This window comes from Equus asinus, chromosome 14 (assembly GCF_041296235.1).
Source record: "Equus asinus isolate D_3611 breed Donkey chromosome 14, EquAss-T2T_v2, whole genome shotgun sequence".
Lineage (NCBI taxonomy): Eukaryota > Metazoa > Chordata > Mammalia > Perissodactyla > Equidae > Equus > Equus asinus.
The window spans coordinates 5,167,836-5,194,063 of NC_091803.1; the positions used below are offsets into that span (position 1 = coordinate 5,167,836).

Below are 26,228 nucleotides of genomic sequence, written 5' to 3' on the forward strand. Positions count from 1 at the left end.
TTTCTATAGACAGTGGCAAAAGAGGCATTGAGGTTGTATTGCAAAGAGTGGAATCAGGCCGCCTCATTGTGTTGTAGACCTTTGAATGCTGGGCACTAGTGTCATTAAGGCCCTCTTGACTTTAAAATGATTGGACACAAAATTGTGGAAATCTTATTCAAATGCTGGGAGAGGTACTTTTAACCCCCTCGCCAAAATCTCTTTTCTACACTACATGACAGTAGATGGTGGGACATATTTTCAGGAATCCACTAAGACCGTGAAAATGTTTGAAAGAGCTCTTTTGCTTGTAAAGAATTAACAAACAAATAAGCAGATACCTCTCATCCTTTGAGCAGCTTTCATGAAAAACCTACGTTCTGGTACTCTGATAATTCAGCAAATATTTTTGAGCACCTACTCTGTGTCAGTCACAGCTTTTAGCGCTGAGAATTCAGTCATAAACAAGACAGACAAGAACCCTGTCCTTGGGAGTTTATATTCTAGTAGGAGGAGACATCTACTAAACAACAAATCATCGAGATGATAATTTAACACGCGCTACTTCTGTGAACGACAATCTGATGAAGTAGTTAATGTGATCATACCTATTAAAGGTGAGAAAAATGTGTGGAGAAATTGGAGCCCTTGTGCACTGTTGGTGGGAATGTAAAATGGCGCAGCTGCTGTGGAAAACAATAGACAGGTTCTTCAAAATATTAAAAGTAGAACTACCATGTGATCCAGCAGTTCCGTTTCTGGGTATATAGTCAAAAGAATTGAAAACAGAGACTCAGACAGACGTTTGTACACCCGTGTGCATTGCGGCATTATTCACTATGGCCAAGAGGTGGAAGCAACCCAGATGCCCATCAACAGGTGACTGGATAAAGAAAATGTGATATATACACACACAGAATATTATTTAACCTTGAAGGAAACGATGCATGTCACACAGGCTACGACATCGATGAAACTTGAGGACGAGTGAAATAAACCAGTGACAAAAAAGACAAATATTGTATAATTCTATTTATATACGGTATCTAAAGCAGTCGTACTCATAGACGCAGTAGAATGGTGGTTGCGAGGGGCTGGGAGAGGGCAAATGGGGAGTTGTTGCCCGATGGGTCCAGAGTCTCGGTTTTACAAGATGCCAAAGTTCTGGAGGTCTTTTGCACAACAATGTGAATATACTTAACACTGCTGACCCATACACTTAAAAACGAATCAGACAGGGGCCGGCCCGGTGGCGCAGCGGTTAAGTGCGCACGTTCCGCTTCGGGCGGCCTGGGGTTCGCTGGTTCGGATCCCGGGTGCGGACATGGCACTGCTTGGCACGCCATGCTGTGGTAGGCATCCCACGTATAAAGTAGAGGAAGATGGGCACGGATATTAGCTCAGGGCCAGTCTTCCTCAGCAAAAAGAGGAGGATTGGCAGCAGATGTTAGCTCAGGGCTAATCTTCCTCAATAAAAAAAAAAAAAATGATTAAGATGATAAATTTTATGTTGTGTGTTTTTTTAACCACAATTAAAAATACAACAGTTTTTTTTTTTTTCAATGAGAAAAGAGAAGAACAGAAGTCCAGTATCACACAGCTCATGAAGTGGCAGAGCCATGAAGCAAGGCCAGCAGTGCGACTCCAGAGCACATACGTTTAGTCGCTGTTCTAATTGCTTCCTGGTGCTTTTGAGAACGCCAGGTGCTAAGAACAAGTAAAAAACAGTGATGTCTTATAAAAGCGATTGTGCAGGGGCTGTGGCTCCTTTAGACAGGGTGACGGCGAAGGCCACATTTGAGCTGAGGAGAGGAGGGGAGCCGGCAGAGGGACCTGGGGGTGGCTGGAGTGAGCTGGGAGCTAGGGAGAGTGGGTCCTGCTCAGGGCCTGGTAGGGGCAGGGCCCGGTGAGGAGGCTGGCTTTTCTTCTGAGCGCCAGGGGGAAGCTGTGTGTGTTTTAAGCAGGAAAGAGAGACGATTTGATATTAGCGAGTACTGCCAAAACTTCACTTAGAAAGGAAATTGAGAAGAAATTCTAGAATATTTGCCCATTTTGTAATCAAACCTCAAATTGAAGACTTAGATGAGGATATCAGACTTCAAGTTTTACAAAAGTTTAAATCATTGCCCCACTCTCCCCCCCTTATTTTTTTTTTTTTTTTTTTTTTTGCCGTTTAAGCATATTTAAGTGTGATGAATCTACTGCTGAAGGCAGTTATACCCATCCGTTTCTTTCTGAAAGGTGTATAGTTAAAGATGCTCTCGAAGAAGAAATGCTGCGTTCCTAAGCCTGGGGACCTCTGCTTCAGGTGATATCTGAGGTGTGTCAGATTCTTCAGAGCTAGTGGAATGAACTGGAAAAAAAGGACGAACATATGCCCTGAGGGTTTCTTTCGGGGACACCAACGGCGTGCCTACTGGTTCAAATTTCATGCATTTTTTTTTTTAGCTAGAATTTACCTATGGCTACAGCAAATTGGTTGCCAAAACGTTTTTATCTTCCCAGCTTAATGAAGGTCTCAAGCGCAGTTTTTGAAAATAATTTAAATGGAGAGAATAAAATCTAATCCTAAAATTTAGGTGACTTTTTTCTGACATCATGGTTGAAAATCTCGTTTGAGATGTGTTAAGGAGCCTCTTTCATCTTCTGTCTGTTCTTCAAAAGGACTCGTTGGAAGTTTGGGTTGATTCGGTTGCTAGAGCTGGCTGTCACAAAATTGTTTTCAGAGAATTATTTGGGAGCTTTGGATTTCATTATCTCTATTTTAAAAAATATTATTAATATGGGGCTGGCCGATGGCGCAGCAGTTAAGTTTGAACGTTCTGCTTCGGGGGCCCCGGGGTCCGCCGGTTCGGATCCTGGGTGTGGACATGGCGCTGCTTGGCAAGCCATGCTGTGGGAGGCATCCCGCATGTAAAGTAGAGGAAGATGGGCACCGATCTGAGCTCAGGGCCAGTCTTCCTCAGCAAAAAGAGGAGGATTGGCAGCAGATGTTAGCTCAGGGCTAATCTTCCTCAGAAAAAAACCCTGAAACATTATTAATAGACTTTATTTTCTACAACAGTTTTAGATTTACATAAAAAAAAATTGAGCAGATAGTCCAGAGTTCCCATATGCTCTCCTCTGTGTCACGGTTTCCCTATTATTAACATGCTGCATTAGTGGGGTACGTTTGTCACAACTGATGAACTGGTATTGCTAGGTTATTGTTGTCTAAAGTCCATAGTTTACAATAGAATTCAGTCTTCGTGCTGTGTGGTTCTCTGGGTTTTGACACGTGCGTAATAACACGTATCCACCATTACAGTATCCTACGGAATAGACTCACTGCCCTGAAAATCCCGTGCTCACCTGTTCCTCCCTCCCCCTGTCCCCCTGAACCCCTGGCAGCCACTGATCCTTCTACTGTCTCCATAGTTGTGCCTTTTCCAGAACGTCATATAGTTGGAATCATATTGTGAAACCTTTTCAGAATGGCTTCTTTTCACTTAGTCATGTGCACCCAAGGCCCCTCCATGCCTTTCCACGGCTTGACAGCTGATTTCCTTTTAGCGCTCAGTAATAATCCACTGTCTGGACGGACCACAGTTTACGTATTCATTCACCTACCAAAGACATCTTGATTGCTTCTGGTTTTTGGCGATAATGAATAAAGCTGCTTTAAACATCTGTGTGCAGGTTTCTGTGTGGACATAAGTTTTCGGCTCCCTTGGGTGAATTCCTAGGAGTGTGGTTGCTGGATCCGAGTGCGAGGAACCGCCAACCTCTCTTCACGCCATTTTTATTCGTGTGTATTTGTGAAGCTGTCCCCTCTCCGCCCCCAACCACAACTTGTAGCTGTGAAAAAAATCGGTTAAACAGCCTGGATGTCAAAAGTGGTTTATTTTGCTCTGTCTTTCGGTTATGTAGGGCAGAAAGTCTCAGTGTTCAGTATTAATTTTTCATGATTGAGATGAAAACGTGTATTTTCAAGATCTTTAAATGCTTCTTGCTTTAATCTGTATTAAGATACAATATTGATTTTGAAATTTCAGTAACATCCAAGAAGAGCGTTAGATTTTGATTAGCTTTTGGACGTAGTAGTGTATATTATGATCCTACTTTCTAGGTAAGGAAACAGGTTCAGGAAGGTGGGTTGCCCGAAGTCACACAGCTAATAAGTGGCAGAGACGAGCTTTGAAACAGGTGGTGTGGCTGCAGGATCCAGGCTGCTAGTGACTGTCATGTTACCTCTATAGTTAATATGTTGCATTCATGATTTGAGTTAAGGATTGACGTATTCGTAGCTACATTTTATCAGTGGTTCTCAAGTCTCAGTGTTCAGTAAAACCGTTTGGGATGCCTGTTAAAATCCAGGGGGTCTGACTTGATAGGCCTGGTGTGGGGCCTAGGAACCCTGTTTTCACAAGTAGCTACAAGTGATGCCGATGGAGCAGGCCTGTAGCCCGCGTCATGATAAACTGCCATAGAAAATGAGCTAGACTCAGTGATTCAAATAACACACTTCTGATGTGGGTTCCAGAGAGCTGGCGAAGTCTTTGGCTGTGTAGTTTTGCTGGATGGAGCTGGGGAATAAATTGCCCTTTACCACTGCCTTCAGTTAGATGTGCCACTGCGGAAGTCCTCCTGTCACTCGGTGGTGGTTGGCTATGTCACCAAACAGGAAGGGTGACAACTGTGCGTTGGCACGTTGGTCGTCAAGAGGATGTTTACATCTGGGTACAGCACCATATGAGTGTAAAGACGAAGCAGTTATTTAAAAAACTTGCAATGACCGCTCTGATTCTTAATTTATTGCTAATTTTATTGCTAATTGTCATCTTCGTATTGTGCAAAAAATTCTTATCGTCTGGTGACAGATGTGCCTCCCTAAGGTGGAAGGAGACTTTGGGAGAGTAACAGCGGTCGTTTTCAAAGGTATCATCTTCTACAACAGTTAGCAGCGTTTTTTCATCTGCTCTGAAGGCAACTTTGAGTTAAGGCATGCTATTCCTCTGTCAGGTAAGCGTTCTTTGTAGCTGTATGTCGTTGGTTCTGAGGGGCACCCTTTTAACCTTGCTGAAATCGGGATGCATCTTGCAGTTGGCATCTTAAAACTAGATTTGGTAGTCTAGTGCTTTTTGTTTCTTAACAGGATGTAAAATTATGGGGTGCTTAATAATCGATGGATTTTAGATCTTCCAAGTATGTTATTGTGTAGTGTGTAATTGCTCTAAAAGGGAAGAAAAAAAAAATCCTCCTGCCCCATGTCCCTTATAACGCTGCTGTGGCTTCATGCCCCTTCCTCCGTGCTTTGCATTGTAAAGCCATAGGACGTAAGATGCACTTGGCAGTGAGACAGTCTTACGTTTGTTCCTCAGACCGGATGGTCCTGAGGTCAGCCTCAGTGGATGAGCATCGGTTCTGTTACTGTGCGGCAGGTTCTTAAAATGCTGTTTCAGTGTCTTTTTCCGGAAAGTCTTCCTTTTCTCTAGCCAGGATTAAAAGGGATCACTTACCCAGAAGTAGACTTTTAGGGGCAATGAATACGATGCCCAAACGTTAAGCGGGCGTAGAACTCAAGCTGTTTTACATATACTCTATGCATACTGTACGCAGACACACGCTTGTGTAGCTGCCACCCGCATGAAATATAGACCTTTTGCAATACCACAGAAGGCTCTCTTGTGCCTCTTTCATTCAGTAGCCTCCACCCCTTAGATTAACCGCTCGTCTGATTTCTGTCACCACAAATTTATTTTGTCTGTTCTGGGCCTGTTCTGGCCATTTCCTATAAATGGAATCATACTCTGTGTGGTCTTTTGTGGCTGGCTTCTGTCACTTAGCATAATGTTTTCAAGCATGTATCGGTACCGCATTCTTTTTTAAGGCTGAATAATATTCCCTTGTGTGGATAGACCACGCTTGCGTATCTGTTCATGTCTTAACAGATGTTTGGGCTGTTTCCACTTTTTGGCTGTTGGTAATAAAGCTGCTGTGAACATTCATGTACCAGTTGTTGCGTGGACATCTGTTTTCAGTTCTCTCGGGTAAATACCTAGAAGAGGAATTGCTGGGTCATATGCAAACTTTGTGTTTAACTTTTTGAGGAACCGCCAAATTGTTTTCCAAACTGGCTGCACTTTATTGTATTTTAAAAATGAATTTCTTTTCTGTTATTTTCTTTCTCCTTTGGGTTTAAAGTGTTATTTTTCCTAATTTTTTTGAAGTGAATGCTTAGCTTATCATTTTCCACTTGATTCTTTTCCTTTTTTTTTTTTTTTTTTAGATTGGCCCTGAGCTAACATCAGTTGCCGATCTTTTTTTTTTTTTCCTTCTTCCCAAAGCCCCCCCAGTACATAGTTGTATATTCTAGTCGTAGGTCCTTCTAATTCTGCTACGTGGGATGCGACCTTAACAGGGCTTGAGGTCTGTGCCCAGGATCTGAACTGGCGAAACCCTGGGCCACTGAAGCGGAGCGCACGAACTGAACCACTCGGCCACGGGGCCGGCCCCTTGATTCTTTTCTAAAAGAAGCATTTTAAGTTGTGAATTTCTAAGTATCTTTAGAGCTGTAGCTCACAAGTATTGCTGTGTAGTCTTTTCATCATCATTCTCTTCTCAGAATTTTATAATTTACCATGTCTTCTTTAACCAAGGAGTTATTTAGAGTTGTGTTTCTTAATTTCCAAACAGATGGGTTTTTCTGGTCACTGTTTTGGTTGCTTTCTAGCCTAATCATTCTGTAGTCAGAGAATGTGGTCTTTATGACACCGGTTGTTTCGGTGGGAGTTCTACACAAGAAACGTGAAGCAGGCTGATGGTCTGGAGCGGGAAGGGGTCACGCAATTCAAGGAGTGGGTGCATTCCAGGGCCCTGGAACTGCCAGAGGGGTCGGCTCTGGCCTGGGTCTCCAGAACTGAGTCATAAAGGAAGTGCTCTGAGGCAGGCCCTGGAGCCGTTGAGTTCCCTGTGTGTCCCCAGCCAGCACAGGGTCCACAAGTCTGAATCACAGAGCCACTGTTGCCGCAAAACCCTCTGAATTCCTAGGAAGCTAAGGAATGAACACAAGGATGCTCTTCCAGAAAACCCTCAGCTTTCACATCCTTGCTGCCCAGTATGCCAAGCTGGAGCCACCCAGGAACATTATTGAAAAGGCAAGATGGGGAGCTCTGCCTCCCTTCCTTCTTTGGAATCTTGTGCAGCGCGTCCTTTTGGTAGAGCCAGCCCGTCTTTAGAAACCTAAGTGCAGAAGAGCCTTCTGACCTCTTCTCTGCAGGAAGGCACCCGCAGACGCTGAGCAAAGCCGGCTCAGCTCACTCTGTCCACCCCCTAGTCCTGTGAGATTTATTAAGACTTTTTTTAATGGACCAGCGTGCAGTCAGTTCGCATCAATGTCCCACATGCCCTCAGAAAGAATGTGTACTGCACAGCTGTTGGAATCAGTGATCTGATTGAATCTATGCCTCCATCAATTCCAAGACGCGTCTTTATTTTATGTTCCACTAAGAAAAAACAAAAGCCGCCTATTAAGCCAGACTTAATGATTGCTTCTCACTTAGAATTTATTTATACTGATTGGAAGAGTTCTTGGAACTTATTTAAACATTGATTTTTTTTTTATAGGCTTTACTGTTTATTGTGCATACATATAAAAAGTGAAATATGAACAAAATACGTTTTGGATATTCCCAAAACTTCTTTACAATCGCTCTTCTACTCAAGAGTTCGTATTTGTGTTTTTCTGTGCAGTGTTGGCCTCTATGCCACTGAAGGCATGAGTAACGGAGCATTTCGTAAAAGAGTGCTGCTTTATTATCTCTGGGGTTTTTTTTCAAGTTCTGGAGGTTTTTATGCTAGGACTTCCTTGATCTTACCACAAGGTGTCAAGGAAAGGTTTGGAGTAATAACCAGGCTCATATTCCTTCTTCAGATGGTCCTTAAATTGTATTTTTAACGGAAGCATCAACGCGTAGCAGTTCAGTTGTGCCTCTGGCAGTAATAAACATGTTCCCAGATCGGAAGGCAGTGACCTATATATGTCACAACTGATTTCAGATGTGAAATGTGGAAAAAATGTTCATCTTAAAATTGAGGAAGCGTATTGCGTTCATTAGTTCAAGCTGGTTAATTGTGTTAGTCAAATCCATAGCTTTCCCTTTTTTTTTTTGCCTTTCATGGGAAAATTCCATTTTTACATGTACCGCTCAATTTTTGCTTTATGTGTTTTGAAGCTATTTTGTTAGACGCATATAACTTCAGACTTGTTAATTGTGTGGTTATTTGAGCAGTATGTCCTTACCCAGTGCCTTTCTTTATCTGTGTTCCGTTTTGCTGGTGTTATTGGAATGGGCCCAGCTTTCTTTTGGTAAGAGTTTGTCTGCTGTATCGCTCTCTGCCTTACCTTCAATCGTTAGGGATTCTTAGATTTTAAATGTGCCTCTTGTAAAGAGCATTTGGTTCAGTTTTGTTGTTCATTTTTTTACGTCCAGGTTTTTAAACTTGGTCCCCTTTTCCACGTGTGTTCACTGTAAATGTCTCAGTTATTTATGACCGCGTAACAAAGCATCCCAAAGTCATTGGCTTGATTCCACACTGGTCTGTTGTCTCTCACAATTCTGGGAGTTGGCTGGTGGTTCATGGACTGCTCTTGTCTGGGGCCACTCGTGTGGATGCATTGGGCTGGCAGGTCAGCCAGGGCGGAGCCCCTCCCAGATGATCTCGCATGTCCGGGGCCTTAGTGGAGGTGGCTGCAATAGCTGGCATGTCTGGGACTCTTTCTGCGTGTGGTTTCTTTCCACAGTAGGGTTGCTGGCCCGGGCTGCTTCAGAGTACATTGGTCTCAGGGTTCCAAGATAGCAGAGATGCAAGGCGTCTTGAGGCCTGGGCTCAGGATCTGCACAGTGTCTCTTCTGCCATGTTCTCTAGGTCAGAGGAAGTCCCAAAGCCAGTCCCGGTTCAGTGGTGGAAAATAGACCCCCCTTCTGGACCATCCGAGGAACTGCAAAGTATTGTAGACTCGTTCTTTAGCACGGTGAAAATCAGTGTATTTGGATTTTTTTTCTACTTTCATATTTTGCTTTTGTGTGTCTAACAGCTTTTCTTTTTTTAATTTCAGCTTTATTGAGGTATAGTTGACACATCTAACAGGTTTTCTGTTTCTCTTTTCTTGTCTTTCTTTGAATTGATGATTTTTTTTTCCCCTTTCCCAGTTTGGGCATTTTGAACTCCATTCCCATTCTTTTCCTGCTTAGCCTAGAAATTTTTATATACGTTCTTAACTTGCCAAGTCTAAAGTTAATCATTTGTGCCCTCCTGCTCAGTACTCTAAGAACTTTAGAGCAAATTATTTCTCTTCCTATTTACGTGCTAGTGTGTTGGGTGTTTTAGTTCTCTTTTTTTTTTATTCTATGAGACATTATTATTTTAAATAGTCACTTTTTCTTTAGGGTTCCTTCTGTCAATCTGTGCTCGACCTTCCCTCTTGCATCTCACCCCTCCCCTCTTGAGTCTTTTCTCTTGATTGAAGTTAGTTGTTTCAGAATTTCCCTTAATGATGATGTGCTGGTGGCAAACTCTTGAGTTTTTGTTTGTCTAAAAGGGGTATTTCACTTAATCCAAGAAGGCTGGTCCAACAGTGGTGTCCTGGGACAAATAGAGGTGAACATCATGAGGGGAAATGACAGAATGTTCTCAGGTGATGAGCGGTGGATCCAGGGCACTTCCTGCTCTTGGGAAACTCAGGCCTCCTCAGAGCTTCTTGCTGTGTCTTTCCACTGAGGTGCTCTCTGTTCTTCCATGCCCCTGGCAGGAGGGCCACCCCTGCAGTGTAATCGTAGTACCTTAGTGATCTGGCCCCCAGTGTGGCTGATGTAGGACTGGCCCCGTTAGCCGTTTGGACTCTGCCTTATCACCGCACTGAGGGCAAATAGTTCTTGAGTGGTAATGAGACCCAGGGGCACAGCTACCGAGGGCCCACAGCCTTCCATTTCGTTCTTTGTATAATCGTATTACTTCAGTAGTCTCTAGGAACTCAAGCTAATTTAACAGTTTAAATTACCAGTTTTTGCAGTGTTACAAGGTAGGTGTTATTTTTATTTGGGTTAAACCACAGCTCCATAGCATAACAAAAATGTTAGTAATGATTATTAATAAAAGGACGAGACATCAGTTTCCGTTAGGACTGGGTAGCCAAAAGTAAGCAGATCTGAGTCATCTGCATGTGATGATTTGAACTCGGTTTTATCTCCTATTATCAAATTTTTGTGGAAGGGGTAATTTGTTAAATTATCACCTTTGACATGTAGTGACTAAAACAGAGAGTTTCTGGCCATGGTTCCTGTTTGTGGAACGTTACAACTTCTCCTAGGGGAAGACAGAACTGCTGATTAATTTATGGCAGATTGTGTGTGTGTAAAATTTGTAAAATTAGATATTTATAGCAGTAAACCAAATTGCAGCTTCTTGGTAGATTGGACTCTGTTAGATAACTAGATTATTAATATAATTTGAAAATTAGAAAATGCTTAATTTTGAGATACCATTAAAAAATTTTAATGTCAATATGTATAATCTCCCATTTTTCATTGATTCCGATATGCAAATTCTTCCACATTTTAAGATCTCTGAAAGGGAGGATACAGCTTACACTTGATGGGATCTTAGATTTTATTAGATATGGTAAAGTAATTCTGGATTTCTTAATAAGACAGTTATCAGTATCATTGCATGCTTTATTTTAATGGTTTATTTTAGTAGTTAAATAGTAGTGGTTTTTAAATCATATACACGTTTACTTTATCATCTTCCACCATCCAGAGATATTGGACCACTTCCCACCTGGGAGAAGACCGTCCTGACAGTGCGCTCTCATTTCTCCCCTCCCAGCCTTTGCGCTGTGTTCTGTTTACATATGTTAGTAACCCACTGCATCTTTGTTGTTTTCACTTTAAACCGTAAGGGTAAATCTTGTAAAGAGAGTTACATCAGGAGAGGAAGATATTTACTCACATAGTTACCATTTACAGTCCCTGTCATTCTTTTCTATAGATAAGAGATTTTCACCTGTTGTCATTGTTTGTTTTTTCTGCCTGAGGGACTTTGACATTTCTTGTAGTGCAGATCAACTAGCAATGAATTCTTTCAAGTTTTTATGTCTGAGAATGCCGCTGTTTCACCTTCATTTTGAAAGGGTATAGAATCGTGTCCGTTTCTTTAGTCATTTCAGGCGGCAGGATAAATCTCAGCGCTGTTACCCCATCTTGGCTGGAAACAGAATCCCCACTGATGTACTTTAGTTAAATTCGTGCAAATCCTGAAACTCACTCTGAAACTTCACTGGCGGCACCTTTCCACTAAAATGGGGAATTTCTTGTCTTTGTTTCACGTTCTTCCCTTGTGAGAACATTGATGTTTGTAGAAACCATACCTGCTGCTTTGTGGCCAGCACAGACTCATTCTTTCTTAGAGCTGAAGTGATGTTAGAAATCATCTCCTGTATCCGGCCTCCCCCAGCACTTAGCAAACTAAGAACTGAGCTCTCCGTGGGGAGGAGCCTTGCTCAAGCCTGCATCTAGGGAATCAGGATCCCATTTGGAAGCTCGTGACAGGAGCATTCGACTTCAGTGGTTTCTCTGAATTTCACCAATAATCACCAGTTAATTTGCTTTTTTAAAAAGACAGCTTTTCTTGAGATTGGAAGGAAAATTTTCATCGTATGCCCTTTTATATGTTCAGAATGTGTGTGCGTGAGACAGAAACCATATCCATATATTACTTTTTCAATTAAAAAAAGCAAAACACTAGATTTCTTAAGGAGAAAAAAAATCAAGCGTGAGACTTGTTTCATCTTACCTAAAAATGTAGATGATGTCAGTGAGTGAATTCAAAGCTTAGATTGCCTTGATTGGGAGGAGACTAGTGTGTTGCTGTGGGAAAGGTCTTGGTGATTAAGAATACCTTCTTTGGGGCTGGCCTGGTGGCGCATTGGTTAAGTTCATACATTCCACTTTGGAGGCCCGGGCTTCACCGGTTTGGATCCCAGGTGCGGACATGGCACCACTTGTCAAGCCATGCTGTGGTAGGCGTCCCACATATAAAGTAGAGGAAGATGGGCACGGATGTTAGCTCAGGACCAGTCTTCCTCAGCAAAAAGAGGAGGATTGGTGGCAGATGTTAGCCCAGGGCTAATCTTCCTCAGGGGGAAAAAAAAAAAAAAAGAAACCAAAATGTCTGTTGATGGTTGAATTAAAGCTCTACCCTTTTAGACTTTCTTGTTTTCGTATATCTGCATTGGCGAACTCAGCAGAAGAACATTTTTTTCTTATGAGGCTCATTTTGGGAGCCCAGTCCATGGTGTTGACAGACTTGATTTGACTCTTCAGGTGCATTTCCTCTTTGGTCATAGGATAGTATCAATCAACTGCTTGCTTTTAGATTCGCTCCTTACTGGAATAAGATGCTCGCTTGCTGATGAGCGTAATTGCTTTGAAGATTCAAGAGCTGCATGCTTGCCCCTTTATTTAACTTCATCTTTCTGTGACTTTTGAAATTGTTGGTTTTCTCCCTCTTGAAATTCTTTCCTCTCTCGGTTTTGGAGGTGTCATTCTCTGCTGATTGTCCCATTTTCTCTTGATCTGGGTTTCTTTGTATGCCTTCCCCTGAAATGCTAAGTGTGGTGGCTCTTCACTCCAGCTGGTTAGTGTAAGGTGATCACAGTAACCAGGCTGGGCCAGTGAGAATCGAGGAGAGACTTGGTGGGGGCATCTGGGAAGGAAGGCTTCTCACACGCGTCAGACCGTCCCCACACCGGGCATGAATAAGGAGCATGTAGACTCAGGTGCTGCTGGAAGTCGCTAGCAGCAGCTTTAGGATGAACCTGACGTTTTGAAGGACAGAATAGAAAGATCGGGTCCCTGATGACACTGTTGAGCTCCGGGACCCACCTAATAGCACGCTCTGGGGCTTTGTGCATCTCTCTGGGTTTATCCTGCTTGGAGTTTGAGCACCTTGGATGTGTATACTCATGTCTTTCATCCTATTAGGGACACTTTAGCCATTATTTCTTCAAATATTCTTTCTCTCTCTCCAGGGAAGATCATTAGACCTCTCTTGGCCTCAGTTTCCTAGGTTATATAATGGGAATAATAATGGCTGCTCTCAAAGTTGTTTTTTTGGGTTTAATTGGGATAATTTGTTAAAGCACATATCCCAGTGTAACGTTGCTCAGTAAATGATAGTTCTTTCCTCATTAGTTGCTTGGCACCAAGGATTGCTTAAGAACGAAGCTTAGATCTGATGCAGGAAGCAGGAAATTAGGAATCTTGTGTTGATTATATTTAGTATCTGGATCTTTGTAAAGCACGTTGCATTTTTTTTTCTGTTTGGAGCAAAAAGAAGTGAACAATGATCTGCAGAAAATTAGTATGTTTTTCAAAATTTCTCTTTTACTTTGCCGTGTATGTTATTTTTTCATGAGCGTAATGTCCTTAATTCATGTCTTAATAAAATTTTTTTCAACTGGTGAGGGCTCTGACACAGTACCCAACAGTACCCAAGAGAACGTAAATAAATTTTCTTCTTTCTGCATAATCATTGCTGTCAAGAAGTTATTTTCCCTGATAATCAACTTTTTGATATCAAATGACATGGAAAATATGAAATCTCTTTGGCTTATTTGGGATATGGCCAGCTTTTTTCCTTCTTTTCCTTTGACTGTTGGTTTGAATTACTAAATAACAGTGAATTTTCTGAGCTGAAATATACTGGATGCAGTAATTTATAGGAAAAGATCTTTCTCTGCCTCATCTAAATTTCCAGACCTGTAAATTCCCAGAGTCGTCATAATTAATTTGTGGAAGTACTTTTGAAACTCAAGGATCAAAAATGCTCTTAATTATTTAAAATGTTTTCATTAAATATTTGAAAATTTTAAAGTTGTTTGTATTATGTAAAAGAATAATGATATTTGTTAGCAAAAGAGTGTTAACATTACTTTTGAAGTATTTTGTGCTTCCCTTCCTAATTCCATTCTCTTTCTTCCATCCTAAAAGGTAAATATTATTCTGAATTCTGTATTTACCATGCTAGTTATTTGCTTTGCTACATATATATATTTGTATACATAAACAATACACTGTGTAATTTTTTATGTTTTTGAGATTTATAGGAAGTGTTCATTTCCATATTACTTTCCTGAGGTGATCCGTTTATTGCTTATAGTTGTATTTAATTCATTTTCACTACTGTTTGGGATTTCACTGTGTGAATATTCAACATACTTACCCATTCTACTCTGGGTGAGCATGTAGGTTATTTCCTTTTCCCCCTCCCTTTTACTGAATATGCTTCTTTGACCTTATTATACCCATCCTCTGATGCAGGCTCAAAATTTTTCTAATATGTATACCCAGGAGTAAAACTGCTGGCATAGCTCATGCACACCTTTGATCTTAATACGCAGCACCAAGCTGTTTTCCCAAGTGGCCGTGCCAGCTGACCCTCCCAGCAGACTTCCTCCCTCCCTCTTTTCTTCTTCTTCCTTTCCTTTGCGCCAGTCTGGTGAGTTTGAAATACATGTTTTTTTTTTCAGGTTTTTATATTAATCAGTTAAATTTGTAGTAGAGACTTGACTGGTTCTGTGAGGTGTATGTAGTGGAGAAAACACGTCATTGCCCTGCCCACAACATTTCTTGCTCTCCAGGGTGTAACCACTTGTGCCTCTTTTAGCTTTTCTGTGTCTTTTTTGGTATCTGTTTTGCATATTGGAGGCTTACCTCCAGTTTGAGAGTGCAGGGCTAAAAGGCTCGTTGGAAGCTCTGAGTGCACGAGGCGTTGCTGACTGCATTTCCCCGTGGGGTGATCTGGGTGTACTGGTTGTTGTTGGAATCCCCCCAGCCTTGGTGAAGCCCACCCCGGCCAATGTCAGTATCTTTAGATGGAAAGCTAATTGATTCTGCAGAGAAGACCCTCCCAACCTCTTGTCCAAGACGGTGCAGGTGGGCGTAAAGGGCTGGTTGCCGGCCGTCTGAGAGCCCCATGGGGAGGAAGGCTTGGCAGGGGCCTGTGAGCGTTGATTGCGTCCCTTGTCTTTGGTGTGACGGCCTTGCCCTCACGTGCACTGGGTGTCCCCTGGTCCCTCTGTTTTCGTCTCTAGGGATAAACAAGCCAGTCTTCTGCGTATTGGGAGAAGAGGTGAGGCTGTCCGGGAGCTTTCCCGCAGCCTTCGTCCAGGCCCCTTCTCAGCCTGCCTGCAGGCTTCCCTGGGGCAGCAGTACCTAGCCCTTCTGGAGGAGTCAGTGGTGCCAGGTGACTCCTTGGTCTGGCCACTGTTGGCTTCAGAGTCATCCTTCTCCCATGGGTTAAGTCAGTTACCGCTGGTCCCGTCTCTTCCAGCTTCTGAAATGTGTTGTTACTCTCTCTTTTCCCATTATCTTTGTCCTATTGACAAATGGCCTTCTTGTAGTTTTCGTGAAGTTTACTACTGTTTTAGAGGCGGTGTCTTATTGAGGTTTTAATGTGTATTCTCCCAATATTAAAAGAGTCGACATCGTTCCTTCTGCTCACTCATATTATTTGAGCTTGCGCCTGTTCGAGTCTTTTGCCCACTTTGTAAGCGTTGTTTTTTATTTTTTCCTTATTTGTGGGAGTTAAATATTCTGGATACCAATCCTTTGACAGTTTCTGGCTTAGCTTTTCACTTTATGTTGTGAAACTTTTGCTAAACAAAGGTTCTTTATTTTAATATTGAATTTATTAATATTTTCCTCTGTGATTTATATTTTTTTCCCTATCTTTTAAGAAGTCTTTTTTCACTCTGAAATCATAAACACATTCTCCTGTATTTAACTTCTAAAAATTGTGCAGGGTTGCCTTTCACATTTAAGCCTTTATTCTGCTTGGAGTTGTTTGAAAATATATATGATTATAAATAGGGGATTTGGTTTCATTTTTTACGTGTGGATATCTGATAGAGCGCATCTCACATGCTGAAGAGATAGATGTCTTTTCGAGAGTTCTTTGTGAATCAGTTTTCCGTGGGGCTGTGGGTATTTTTCCGGCTACTGTCTTCTGGTTCATCGGCAGTTTGCCCTGCCCCATCATCACATTATCTTAATTTGTTTGTAGAAGCTCCGTGTCTTCTCTTGCTATTTACTCAGATTCTTAATCTTTCATTTCTTTAATCAAATTACTGAGATAGAAATTAAGCACACGATAGAGGACTATTAAAAGCTATTTCTTGGAAAAGCTTAATGGAATAAACCAATTCTAGCACAATTAAAGAAAAGAGAGACTATAGACATAGTATCAATGGAAAATATTGCGGAGATGAATAATTAATAAGAGGATTTTATGGTCAACTCTGTCAGTAAAAACAAAACCTCAACAAATATCCTTGTACCAGCCACCCTTCCCCCGCTGCATTGAAACTCCCTGATAGCCTTCTGGAATGTATTTCCTCCCGCCCACCCTTCTCAGAAGGAACCACTGTCAAGAATTTGGTGTTTATCATTGCTGTGCATTTATTTAGCCTCTGCTGTACATTTATGTGCATCTGCAAACATTTACAAATCCACGTGCTCAATTTTCAGCCTCCTGTGAAAGGTGTTGTATACAAGCATACCTTGGTGATGCTGCGATCCAGTTCCAGAACACTGCGATGCAGCCAATCCCGCAACGAAGCGAGTCACTTGAGTGGGTTTCCTAGTGCATGTAAAAGTTATGTTTACAATGTACTGTAGTTTATTAAGTGTGCAGTAGCCCTGTGTCTACAGAAAGTACACACCTTAATATATAATATAAAATATCAATATGTTATAACAATGGAAAAGTTTGAAATATTGTGAGAATTACCAAAATGTGACACAGAGACATGAAGTGAGCAAACGCTGTTGGGAAAATGGCGCCTGTAGACTTGCTCCATGCGGGGTTGCCACAGACTTTCAGTTTGTGAAAAACGCAGTATCCGTGAACACAGTGAAACAGGGTATGTGTGTACAGTGTGAGCCTTCAGTCTTTCATAGTCTCTGTTCTATCTCTGAGGCTCATGTGTGTTGACAGACTCAGTTCAGCTGTGGTTTTTAATTGTTTGTGGGATTCTGTTTTATAAACATACCACAGTTTATTCATTTTGTTATTAGTGGATATTTAGGTTGTTTTTCTTTTTTAAAAAAATATTATTGAGGTCACAATGATTTATAACATTGTGTAAATTTCAGGTGTACATTATTATCGTTCAGCTTCTATATAGACTGCATCATCTTCACACCAAAAGTCTAGTTTCCATCTGTCACCATGCACATGTGCCCCTTTACCCCTTTTGCCTTCCCCCCACCCCCTCCCCTCTGGTAACCACCAATCTGTTCTCCTTATCTATGTGTTTGTCTTCCAAATATGAGTGAAATCATACAATATTTGTTTTTCTCTGTTTGGTGTATTTCCCTTAGCATAATACCCTCAAGGTCCATCCATGTTGTCGCAAATGGCACCATTTTGCCCTTTTTTATGGATGAGTAGTATTCCATCGTGTGTATGTACCACATGCTCCTTATCCATTCATCCATTGATGAGCACTTGGGTTGCTTCCAAGTCTTAGGTACTGTGAATAATGCTGCGATGAACATAGGGGTGGATATATATTTTCGAATTCGTGTTTTCATGTTCTTATGATAAATGCCCAGAAGTGGAATAGCTGGATCATGTGGTGTTTCTATTTTTAATTTTTTTGAGAAATCTCCATACTGTTTTTCTATGATGAACAAAGCTGCTATGAATATCTTACATGTGGTCTATATGCTAGGGTTCCTTTGGGATAAATACCTACATACAGAATTGCTGGCTTGTTCGTATGCCCATCTTCAACCTCACTAGATGTTGCCAGATTGCTCTCCAGAGTAGTTGTTTAATTGTTTCGTCTGATTTTTTTTCTTTCAGTGCCTGAAGACCTCTCATTAGAAGAGAGAGAAGAACTTTTAGACATTCGTCGAAGGAAAAAGGAACTTATTGATGACATTGAGGTAAAAAAAATCTCCTTTAGTTTTTGCTTTTACGTAAATTAATAAATAGCTTCATGAAAATGTGAAAAATGGGTATCTAGTATGTGTATGTCTGAGCCACAAGAAGTGACAGAGTAAGATAGTTGTCCGGGTTGATAAAGCAGAGATCTCACTTACCAGGTATGCAGACCCTGGGATGGAAAAGAAGACATCATGGAAGCAGAGTCGGGAGTCAGTGACACGTGATTCCAGAGTCACAAAGAGCTTTTTCATTTTTTTTTTTTTTTTGAGGAAGATTAGCCCTGAGCTAACATCTGCCACCAACCCTCCTCTTTTTGCTGAGGAAGACTGGCCCTGAGCTAACATTCATGCCCATCTTCCTCTACTTTATATGTGGGACACCTACCACAGCATGGCTTGACAAGAGGTGCCATGTCCGCACCCGGCATCTGAACCAGCGAACTCCGGGCCGCCGAAGTGGAATGTGTGCACTTAACCACTGCGCCACTGGGCCGGCCCCAGCATTTTTAAGCAACAGCAGCAATCCACAAGCATACTGCTTGCTGAAATTGTGTAATGAGACTCGTTTCATTTATCAGTATCCCTAGCACCTAGAACATTGCCTGTCACAGTTTTGGTGCTCAGGTCTTTTGAATAAGTGAATAAACATATATTGAGTTCTAACCGTGCCCCCAGCACCTGCTAGCTGGTGGGCGTAGAATGACGCATACAACACAGGCAGATAAACATTGTTTCTGCATTTGTGTCCTCAGAGGACAGGGTGGAGGGCGTCCCGTGGGAGAAGTGCAGGAGTGGGGCCACAGTCTCAGAATCTGAGTGTCTGTAATTGTGGCAGAGATTATGCAGAAGACCAGCATTCGCGGCTTCCGTTTGGGGCTTCCTTGGGCAATCAACCAGACGTGTGGATCTTCTTTGAGAAGCTTCCCGATCTTTGTCATGCCAGAATCAGTGTGGCCTGACAGGCTGCTTGTGCAAGACCAGGCCTTGTCCAGACAATAGCTCCTTTCTAGAAGCTCACGTTTTCAGTCTGAAGTTTCTTGGCACGCAAAATAGTGGGGTTCTGAACAAAAATTTCTTTGTATTGGAAAGCTGATTCCGTGGAGCTTTTTCTTCTAAAGGTACCCTTCGTTCCTACCCTCGACCCTTCAGAAATCCAGAATGGGTGCTTTGGTTGAAGAAGAGGATGTTTTAAGGTTAATGGTCCTGTTTGGTCATTAGTAATAACAGCGTCCATGGAGTCTTACGTAGATCTAAGGACCTCATTTTTGAGTTAGAGTGCCTAGGCCCAGAGAGGTTAAGAGGGTTCCAAAGGTCTCGCAGTGAGTGACGGAGCCACATGGAGGAACAGAGGAGTCCGAGTGCCACAGGCAAGTTCTGTTGTCACCTCCTGGGCTCTGTCCATGGTGCTTCATCTCACGCACAGTTATGGAAATCACCCTGAGACTGGTGGTTCGGGGACTGAGGAATGTGTTTACGCGCGGTACCTTCTCCCCATCTTAACCCGGACGGGGCTGGCAGTGAAGGGGAGGGTGGTGGAGCTGGGTGGGGTGACAGCTGGAGGCTGCAGTGAGTGAGCTAAGGACCCCTTGTTTCCTTTTGCTGTTTTTATCTTTTTGCACCTGTGATATTCTCTCCAGTGTCCCTTCTCGATTCTACACACATTTACTCCAGGATCTGCCTAGGGGACCCCCTAATCTCATCCTGACGAGAGGTGGAGGAATAAATAGTTCTGTCTTCTCCTGAGTGGGGGTGGTGCTGACCAGGCCACTCTCTCTGTCAATAGAAAGGATTGGTTTTCCATGCCCGTGATGTCCAGGTGGGACCTCGGGGCAGCGTGCCCCCGGAGGGCTAGGATGTCTCTGGGTCCAGGAGGAGGAAGTCCAGACTCCCACTCTGCCATCCTTTCTGCTCTTTTGACAGAGACTGAAATACGAAATTGCTGAAGTGATGACGGAGATCGACAACCTGACTTCCGTAGAGGAGAGGTAAACGATGCGGCCGCACCTTCGAGTTCCTTCATCTCTTTCCCCCCGTTCCAGCGGAGCTCGTGCCGACTGCGGTGACACCGGCAGGGGAGGATGTTGGGACCGGGAAGTGGGGGGCCTTTCTGGAGTCATTTCCTCTCCTCCCCACCCCTCCCTCCTTCCTGCTGTCCGTGGAGGAGTCGGGGTCCTTCTCTGGGGCTGCTTCTCTCCCCTGCCTTCTCTAGTTCACTGTGTACCCTTGTAGTTCAGGAAGAGGCACTGGCGCCTCCGAACTCACCTGTCACAGGTAACTGTTCCGTGTGACAGGGAGCTGTGCTTTTCCTCCATCGCTGGTTCTCGTTAGCTTTTCCTGGAGAAGTTATCAGAGGTAGAAAAGAGCCCCGGCAGCCGGCCAGCCACTGCTCCCACCCGGAGCGGGGAGGGCGCCGGGAGCCGTGCCTCCCTTCAGCCGTTGTGGTCCTCGTGGTCACCGTCGTGGGGGGAGTGCCCCGTGGGAGGCCGCGCGCTCACCGGTGAGCGCGGCGCAGACAGCCCGTAACCGTGTCTCGCTCCTTCCACACGCGTAGCAAAACAACTCAGCGGAACAAGCAGATCGCGATGGGGAGGAAGAAATTCAACATGGACCCCAAAAAGGTGAGAGAGCCTATTCCGTTTTCTGGCCCGCAAGAGACTGGCTGACTGATTTTAACGGCTGTCTCCCTTTTGGACAAAGGTGGTTATACGACCTCATAAAAATACTGAGCGTTGATGTTAAATTTTTATCAAAAAAGGGGCTGCTAATGAGCGGGCTGAAGCAAACGCATCCATCGGACTGGTCCCCCGACCGAAAGACCTTTCTTTCTGGGTGAAGTTCTGAGTGAGGACTGGCCTCACCTGAGCCACGTGGACACGTGTTCAGACCCCACAGCCAGGGGGTCACCTGGTTCGTGGGGGCAGAGACAGAGGGGAGTCCAGCTGGGCAGTTTGTAGATTTTATGGTCTAGGTGGGTTAAATGGTTCAAGAAAGAAGACTTCATTCCTTTCCTTCATTTCCTTTACCTTAAAAAGAGGATGTCTGTACGAAAGACCCAGGAACTCTGCAGATTTAAGCCAATATCTTGGTCTTTTTTCAAGTGGGTTTTCTAGGAAAACTCCCCAACATAATGAAGCCTGCAACATGTCACTGCTTGTTTCTGAGTCTGAGCTACAGGACTTAGCAGAATCTATGAATCTTTTTGGACCATGTGGCTCAGTTGTAAGGTTGTTTTGGTTTTGAGACAGAAGAGTGGACCTGAGTCGGCCACAGAGGCTCGTGGTCCAGGAGAGGAGAGGCGTGTCCGTGGAGAGGTCGCCTGGAGCCCTCCTCCTGGTTGACTTCCAGCCACGGAGCTGGTTTACCTCATTCCTCATTCGTCTTTAATCGGTGTTCACTTCGAACGTCTTCCTTGTTTTTTTTGGCATCGAGCCTCCGTACTAGTTAATTATTTGTTCCTTCAATAAATATTTGTTGATTGCAGGGATTAACATTAACTGTGCAAGGTCTGAGATCTGTAAGCTTACATTTATAGCTGCAAGCACAGTTGCAAATGTTACTTAAAGAAATAGGCACTGTTATTCCCTGTTCACGGTTTGCAAGTTTGGATTTTCTTCAGGTACAGCACCTCTCCAGCCGGAGGAGGGTCTTTGTTTAACTGGTGCCCTCTAGCCACTGTGAACATTTCTCTGTTGCTTCCTAATTCCCTGCTTATGGGCATAAATCATCTCCAAATTGTCACTGGGGACAATTTTGTGAATATGGTAATGATTTGATATTTGGGGTTAGTTACAGTTTTTTTTTTTTTTTCTTTTTAAGAAGTTGAGCTTACGGAGTTGAAGTATCAGCTGATTTAATAAGCATTGGGGGCATCTCAGGAGAGAGATCGTGTAACAAGTGGGTGTTTTTAAAACTAGACCTTACGTTTTAGAGTGCAACACAGGACAGCACACCAGTGAGTTCACGGATAAATTCAGATCTTGCTCCTGAAACAGACAAATACTTTTTTTTTTTTGAAGTGGTGCACTCTGCCTTGGGTCTTGGTTTCCTGAGCGTGAACTTACCCTTGGTTCTTAGAAAGTCCTCTGTCAGGTTCTTGCCTGTCCTTCACTCGTACCGTGTTGTCAGATTTACAGTAATAAGGGCCAGGAACTCTCCCGCCCAGTGTCCTGAGCAAGGAATCTGACTGGGAGGGTCGTGCCTGTAAACACCGCACTGACCGAGCCCCCCGCAGACGCTGGGGTTGGTTTGTAGGGAGCCCCGAGGCAGCCTGGATGGCTCAGACCACCGTCAGCCCTGTGGTGTCTGCCGACCACGGCTCAGGAAGTGGGTATTTCATCCGCTTCATCATCCGCTTCATCTGGGCTGCGGCAAGCTGCCCTACAGGCTTTTTGTTTTTGCATTCCTCTTCACCTAAAAGGTTTTTTCTTCTTCTTAATATTATTGGTTGCATTCGGGAACTCATTTGTAATTCTATTGCTCGATAAAAGCAGAAGGCACATTTAGTCTGCGTGTTTGCTTTCGCTGGGAAAAATTATCAGAATTCTCTGGTTTTGTCGATTTGCTTGTAGCACTTCTTTTAGTCAGCTCAGGCCACCCCAACAAAATAGCGTAGACTGGGGGCTTAAAAACAGAAATTCACTTTCTCACAGTTCTGGAGGCTGGAAGTCCAAGATCCAGGAGCCAGCATGTTCGGACTCTGGGGAGGACCCTCCTCCTGGCTCACAGATGGCCGTCTTCTTGCTGTGTCCTCACATGGCAGAGAGAGCAAGCTGTCTCGTGACTCTTCTTATGGGGGCACTGATTCCGTCAGACCAGGGCCCTGCCCCAAGGCCCCACCTCCTAATACCATCACAGTGGGGTCAGGCTTCAACTGAGGAATTTTCGGGGGCCTCAGACTTCAGTCCCTGACAGCACTGGGTGATCTTTCTGTTCCCCTCCTGCACCTATTAAACCTTGCGATGTTGTGAAACAGGCTATTTTCAGAGTAGGCACATTCTTTCAGGCTAGTGGGAAATTGTTTAAGTCACAGAGTGACAACATTTTGAGCAGGGAGCTCTGATGTGTTCAGGTGCGTTAGAGAGCCAGAAGTAGCACTTGGGTTTATAAATGAATAAGAGGAAAGGTTGATGAGATCATGGAAGCTGAAAACACTCGGTAGCCTCTCCTTTTTATTCCCAGTTTCCTAGAAATGCCTTTAAAAATATAACATATAAATCCATAACAAGCAGGAGGTCACTGAGTGGACTAGAAATTGAGGAATGCCTGACACAAGAAAGACACAAGATGAGTGACAGCCCAAAGCACATATGAGAAAGAACTGCTCCGGTAAGGGAGAGCAGCGTCAGGGGCTCGGCATCCTCAGAGGCAGCAGGTGTGGGGCATCGACCACAGAAGGGACGTCTAGACTGTCCTTGCTGAGTTTGCACCAAGCAGTCGTGTATGCCCCCAGGTGGGAGAAGCAAAAGGGGCCACTTAGTCTATGAAAACAGGCTGTGCCTTCAGTAGTTAGCATCACTAAGAAAGAGAAACCCTCGCTCCCAAAAGACCAGCTACTGGCACACCCCATCTGGCTGCGTCGCCTACTCCTCTGCTAGATCTCTGGAGGCGGCTACAGGAAAAAACCAGAAATAAATGGCATTCAGTTAGGCTGTCAGAGGATCTTTAAAATTCAGCAGTGGACACCCAACCAGGAATCACCAAATGTACGAGGAAACCGAGACCACGAAAGAGACATGAAACTCAACAAACAGAAGAACTAACACCAGAGGAAACAGACCTCCTAGAAACAGCAGAAGGAAACATCAAAAGTAGGGTATTTTATATATTATAAATCTCATCAAAGAGATATGATGGGATGTTGCTTATCCGTGATGCAAAAGCAGAGTTGTGAAAGAGATCCTTGGCAATGAAACAATGTGTCATGTAAAAACCTGAGAGCTGGGCTGTAACAAAGAGAGAATGTGGGTGGACCTGTACATGTCTGTGTATCGAGTAAAATACCAGAAAAACTTGGGAATAAAGAGAAAGTCACTCGAGTTTCCAGGAAAGAAGGACCGGATTCTCTAAGACTCTCAGTATGTAAGTAGCAAGGAGGGCAGTCAGTTGGGCAAGGTGGTCTAGGTGTTGGTAGATGAATGCAAGTGTAAATATTCGTTAAAATCTTAAGAGTAAGCACTAAGAATAGCAGTAAAATAGGATTTCTAAATTATTAGGAAAACTTGTAAGGAAGGCTTGGTCAATTCAGCAAAGGCTGACAAGGTATGAGAAAGAGGACAGAATGGGGTCAGGACTAAGTCCTAGCAAACCAGTAAGCACCATAAATCCAACTGGGCTCAGTTAACCTCTGAAGAGACAGACGCTTTCGTGTTAGGCTACAAACACAATAGGAAACTCCACCTGTATTCTGATTGAGACACACGCTTGAAACAAATAACAGCGTGAGGGAGCCCTGTCTCGGGCACTGAGAGTTTTAGCTGGAAGACCATCTCTGAATTCGTAGAAATAGCCTCTAGATAAGTAGATGACAGGATTCCCTATGCTCTTGCTTGCTTTGCCAACATGTATTTTGAAACCAGCTCAGAGCTATGTCCGAGGTACATTTTTGCTGCTATTAAGGCTTCTTGTGAGACGGAGCACAGCTCGCTCAGGCTGGGGCAGCCCCTCTGCAGCCTTCTATTCAGAGATGGCTGGCTGCTCTCCATAGGTCCTTCGAGTGGTGGGGAACTTTGACTGCCTTAAGCTTGGTGATCAGTTAACATGCCCGGCCACAGGTAACAGCAAATCCTGTGAAGACAGCTTACACAGTGGGCTGTCTTCTCCCACAGCAGAGGTAGCTGCAGGGTGTTGAGTGGATCTCAAGGGGCAGGACCAAAGCCCTGTGTTCATGCCTGCCTTTCCCTCATACAGCAGCTGCTGGGGCTCCGGTCATCACATGTGTGTTTGAGGTGGGCAGGAGGAGGAAGGAACAGTGCCTACTCACGGGGCCCCTTTTATCAGGAAGCCAGCAGCTTCCCTAGGTCCCCCTTGCAGACTTCTCTTTCTATCTGTTTGACCAAATCTGTGTCACAAGGTCATTTCTAGTTGCGAGGAAGGCTAGGGAAGTGATTATTTAGTGAAGGATGGCGAGGAAAGAGGGACTTGGGAACGCGTATTGGGTTGGCCATCCACGTGCGACGTGTTCCTGTCAGACACAGAGCAGATCCTCTTCCTGAGCTTGGGAAATCTGGTATTATTGTTACTTCTGCCTGTGTCATCTCTAACAACCACTTAGAATGGTTTGCTCCGTAACCCACTTGTCCTTGAACCTGTTAAATTGCCAGGAGGAATGAATGTCTCGCTTCGCTTTTCTTGGACGTGTGCCTGGTAGTGTGGCGATGTGAGAATCAGGTTGTGCTGTTGTATTATTTTTCCTGTGTCCAAATCAGTAAGGTGGTTACAGTAAACATATCTGTGTCTTTGAAAAATGAGTCTGGGTCACCCTCCTAACCGGCGCTTCGTTTCTTCTGTTCCTCTTCAGGGAATTCAGTTCCTAATAGAGAATGACCTGCTGCAGAGTTCCCCAGAAGACGTGGCCCAGTTCCTGTATAAAGGAGAAGGTCTAAATAAAACCGTCATTGGGGACTACCTGGGGGAGAGGTAAGTTGAAGGAGAAAGAGCAGCCCAGCCAGGGCCACCCTCTGCTGCAGGGTCTGTCACAGTTACTCAGCCATGGGCTATAGGGGTGCGCTGGCTGCTCCCTGATAAGGAGTGAGCCCCGTGCAGTCACGTCCTCTTCTGTGCCCTTGTGAGGAGGAGGTGGGGGGGTGGGTGTTCTGGAAGTGGGTGGGATCTGGGCTCCTCTGGAACTCTTTCCACAGGAAATCCCAACAGAACCGAAAATGCCTTTCTCTCCTCACCTTGGACAGCATCTTAATCTTCTTTTGATGTTTTGCCCAGAAATACACCAGATTTCTCAGTGGTTTTCTTTCCCCTGTTACTTGTGGGTGTGAGTAAAGGTGGAAAGTTAGTACTTTTTTAAATGGAGAACAGCTGGTCAGATTCACTTTCCCGGCCAACTCCACTTAAAAGTCCATTTGCTCTGCTCAGCAGAGGTGGGGCGGGAACCCCACGGCAGCGCATGCCCTGGGTGAGCCGAAATAGACTTTGGGTTTTTAAACTGAAGCCCAACAATTGTTCAACCAGGGTGGCCTCTGTTTCTAGCTTTTTATTACAAATACTTGATCAAAAGTGAAAAATGGGACAGATCAATGGAACAGA

At 43.9% G+C, this 26,228-nt stretch overlaps 1 protein-coding gene across 6 annotated transcripts in view; it reads left to right on the forward strand.

Moving 5' to 3' along the window:
* The window catches only part of CYTH3 (cytohesin 3), a 101,631-nt gene that overhangs the window by 59,954 nt on the left and 15,449 nt on the right, over window positions 1-26,228 (forward strand). For 4 of the 6 annotated variants that reach the window (XM_070484173.1, XM_044747319.2, XM_070484174.1 and 1 more), the window contains 4 exons: window positions 17,890-17,972; window positions 19,893-19,957; window positions 20,524-20,590; window positions 25,489-25,607. In XM_070484173.1, coding sequence (XP_070340274.1) covers window positions 17,890-17,972; window positions 19,893-19,957; window positions 20,524-20,590; window positions 25,489-25,607 — 334 coding nt within the window. Of the gene's footprint in view, window positions 1-4,691; window positions 4,981-16,571; window positions 16,651-17,889; window positions 17,973-19,892; window positions 19,958-20,523; window positions 20,591-25,488; window positions 25,608-26,228 lie in introns of those variants that run through there. The other 2 variants (XM_070484175.1, XM_044747318.2) reach the window with 2 other exon arrangements.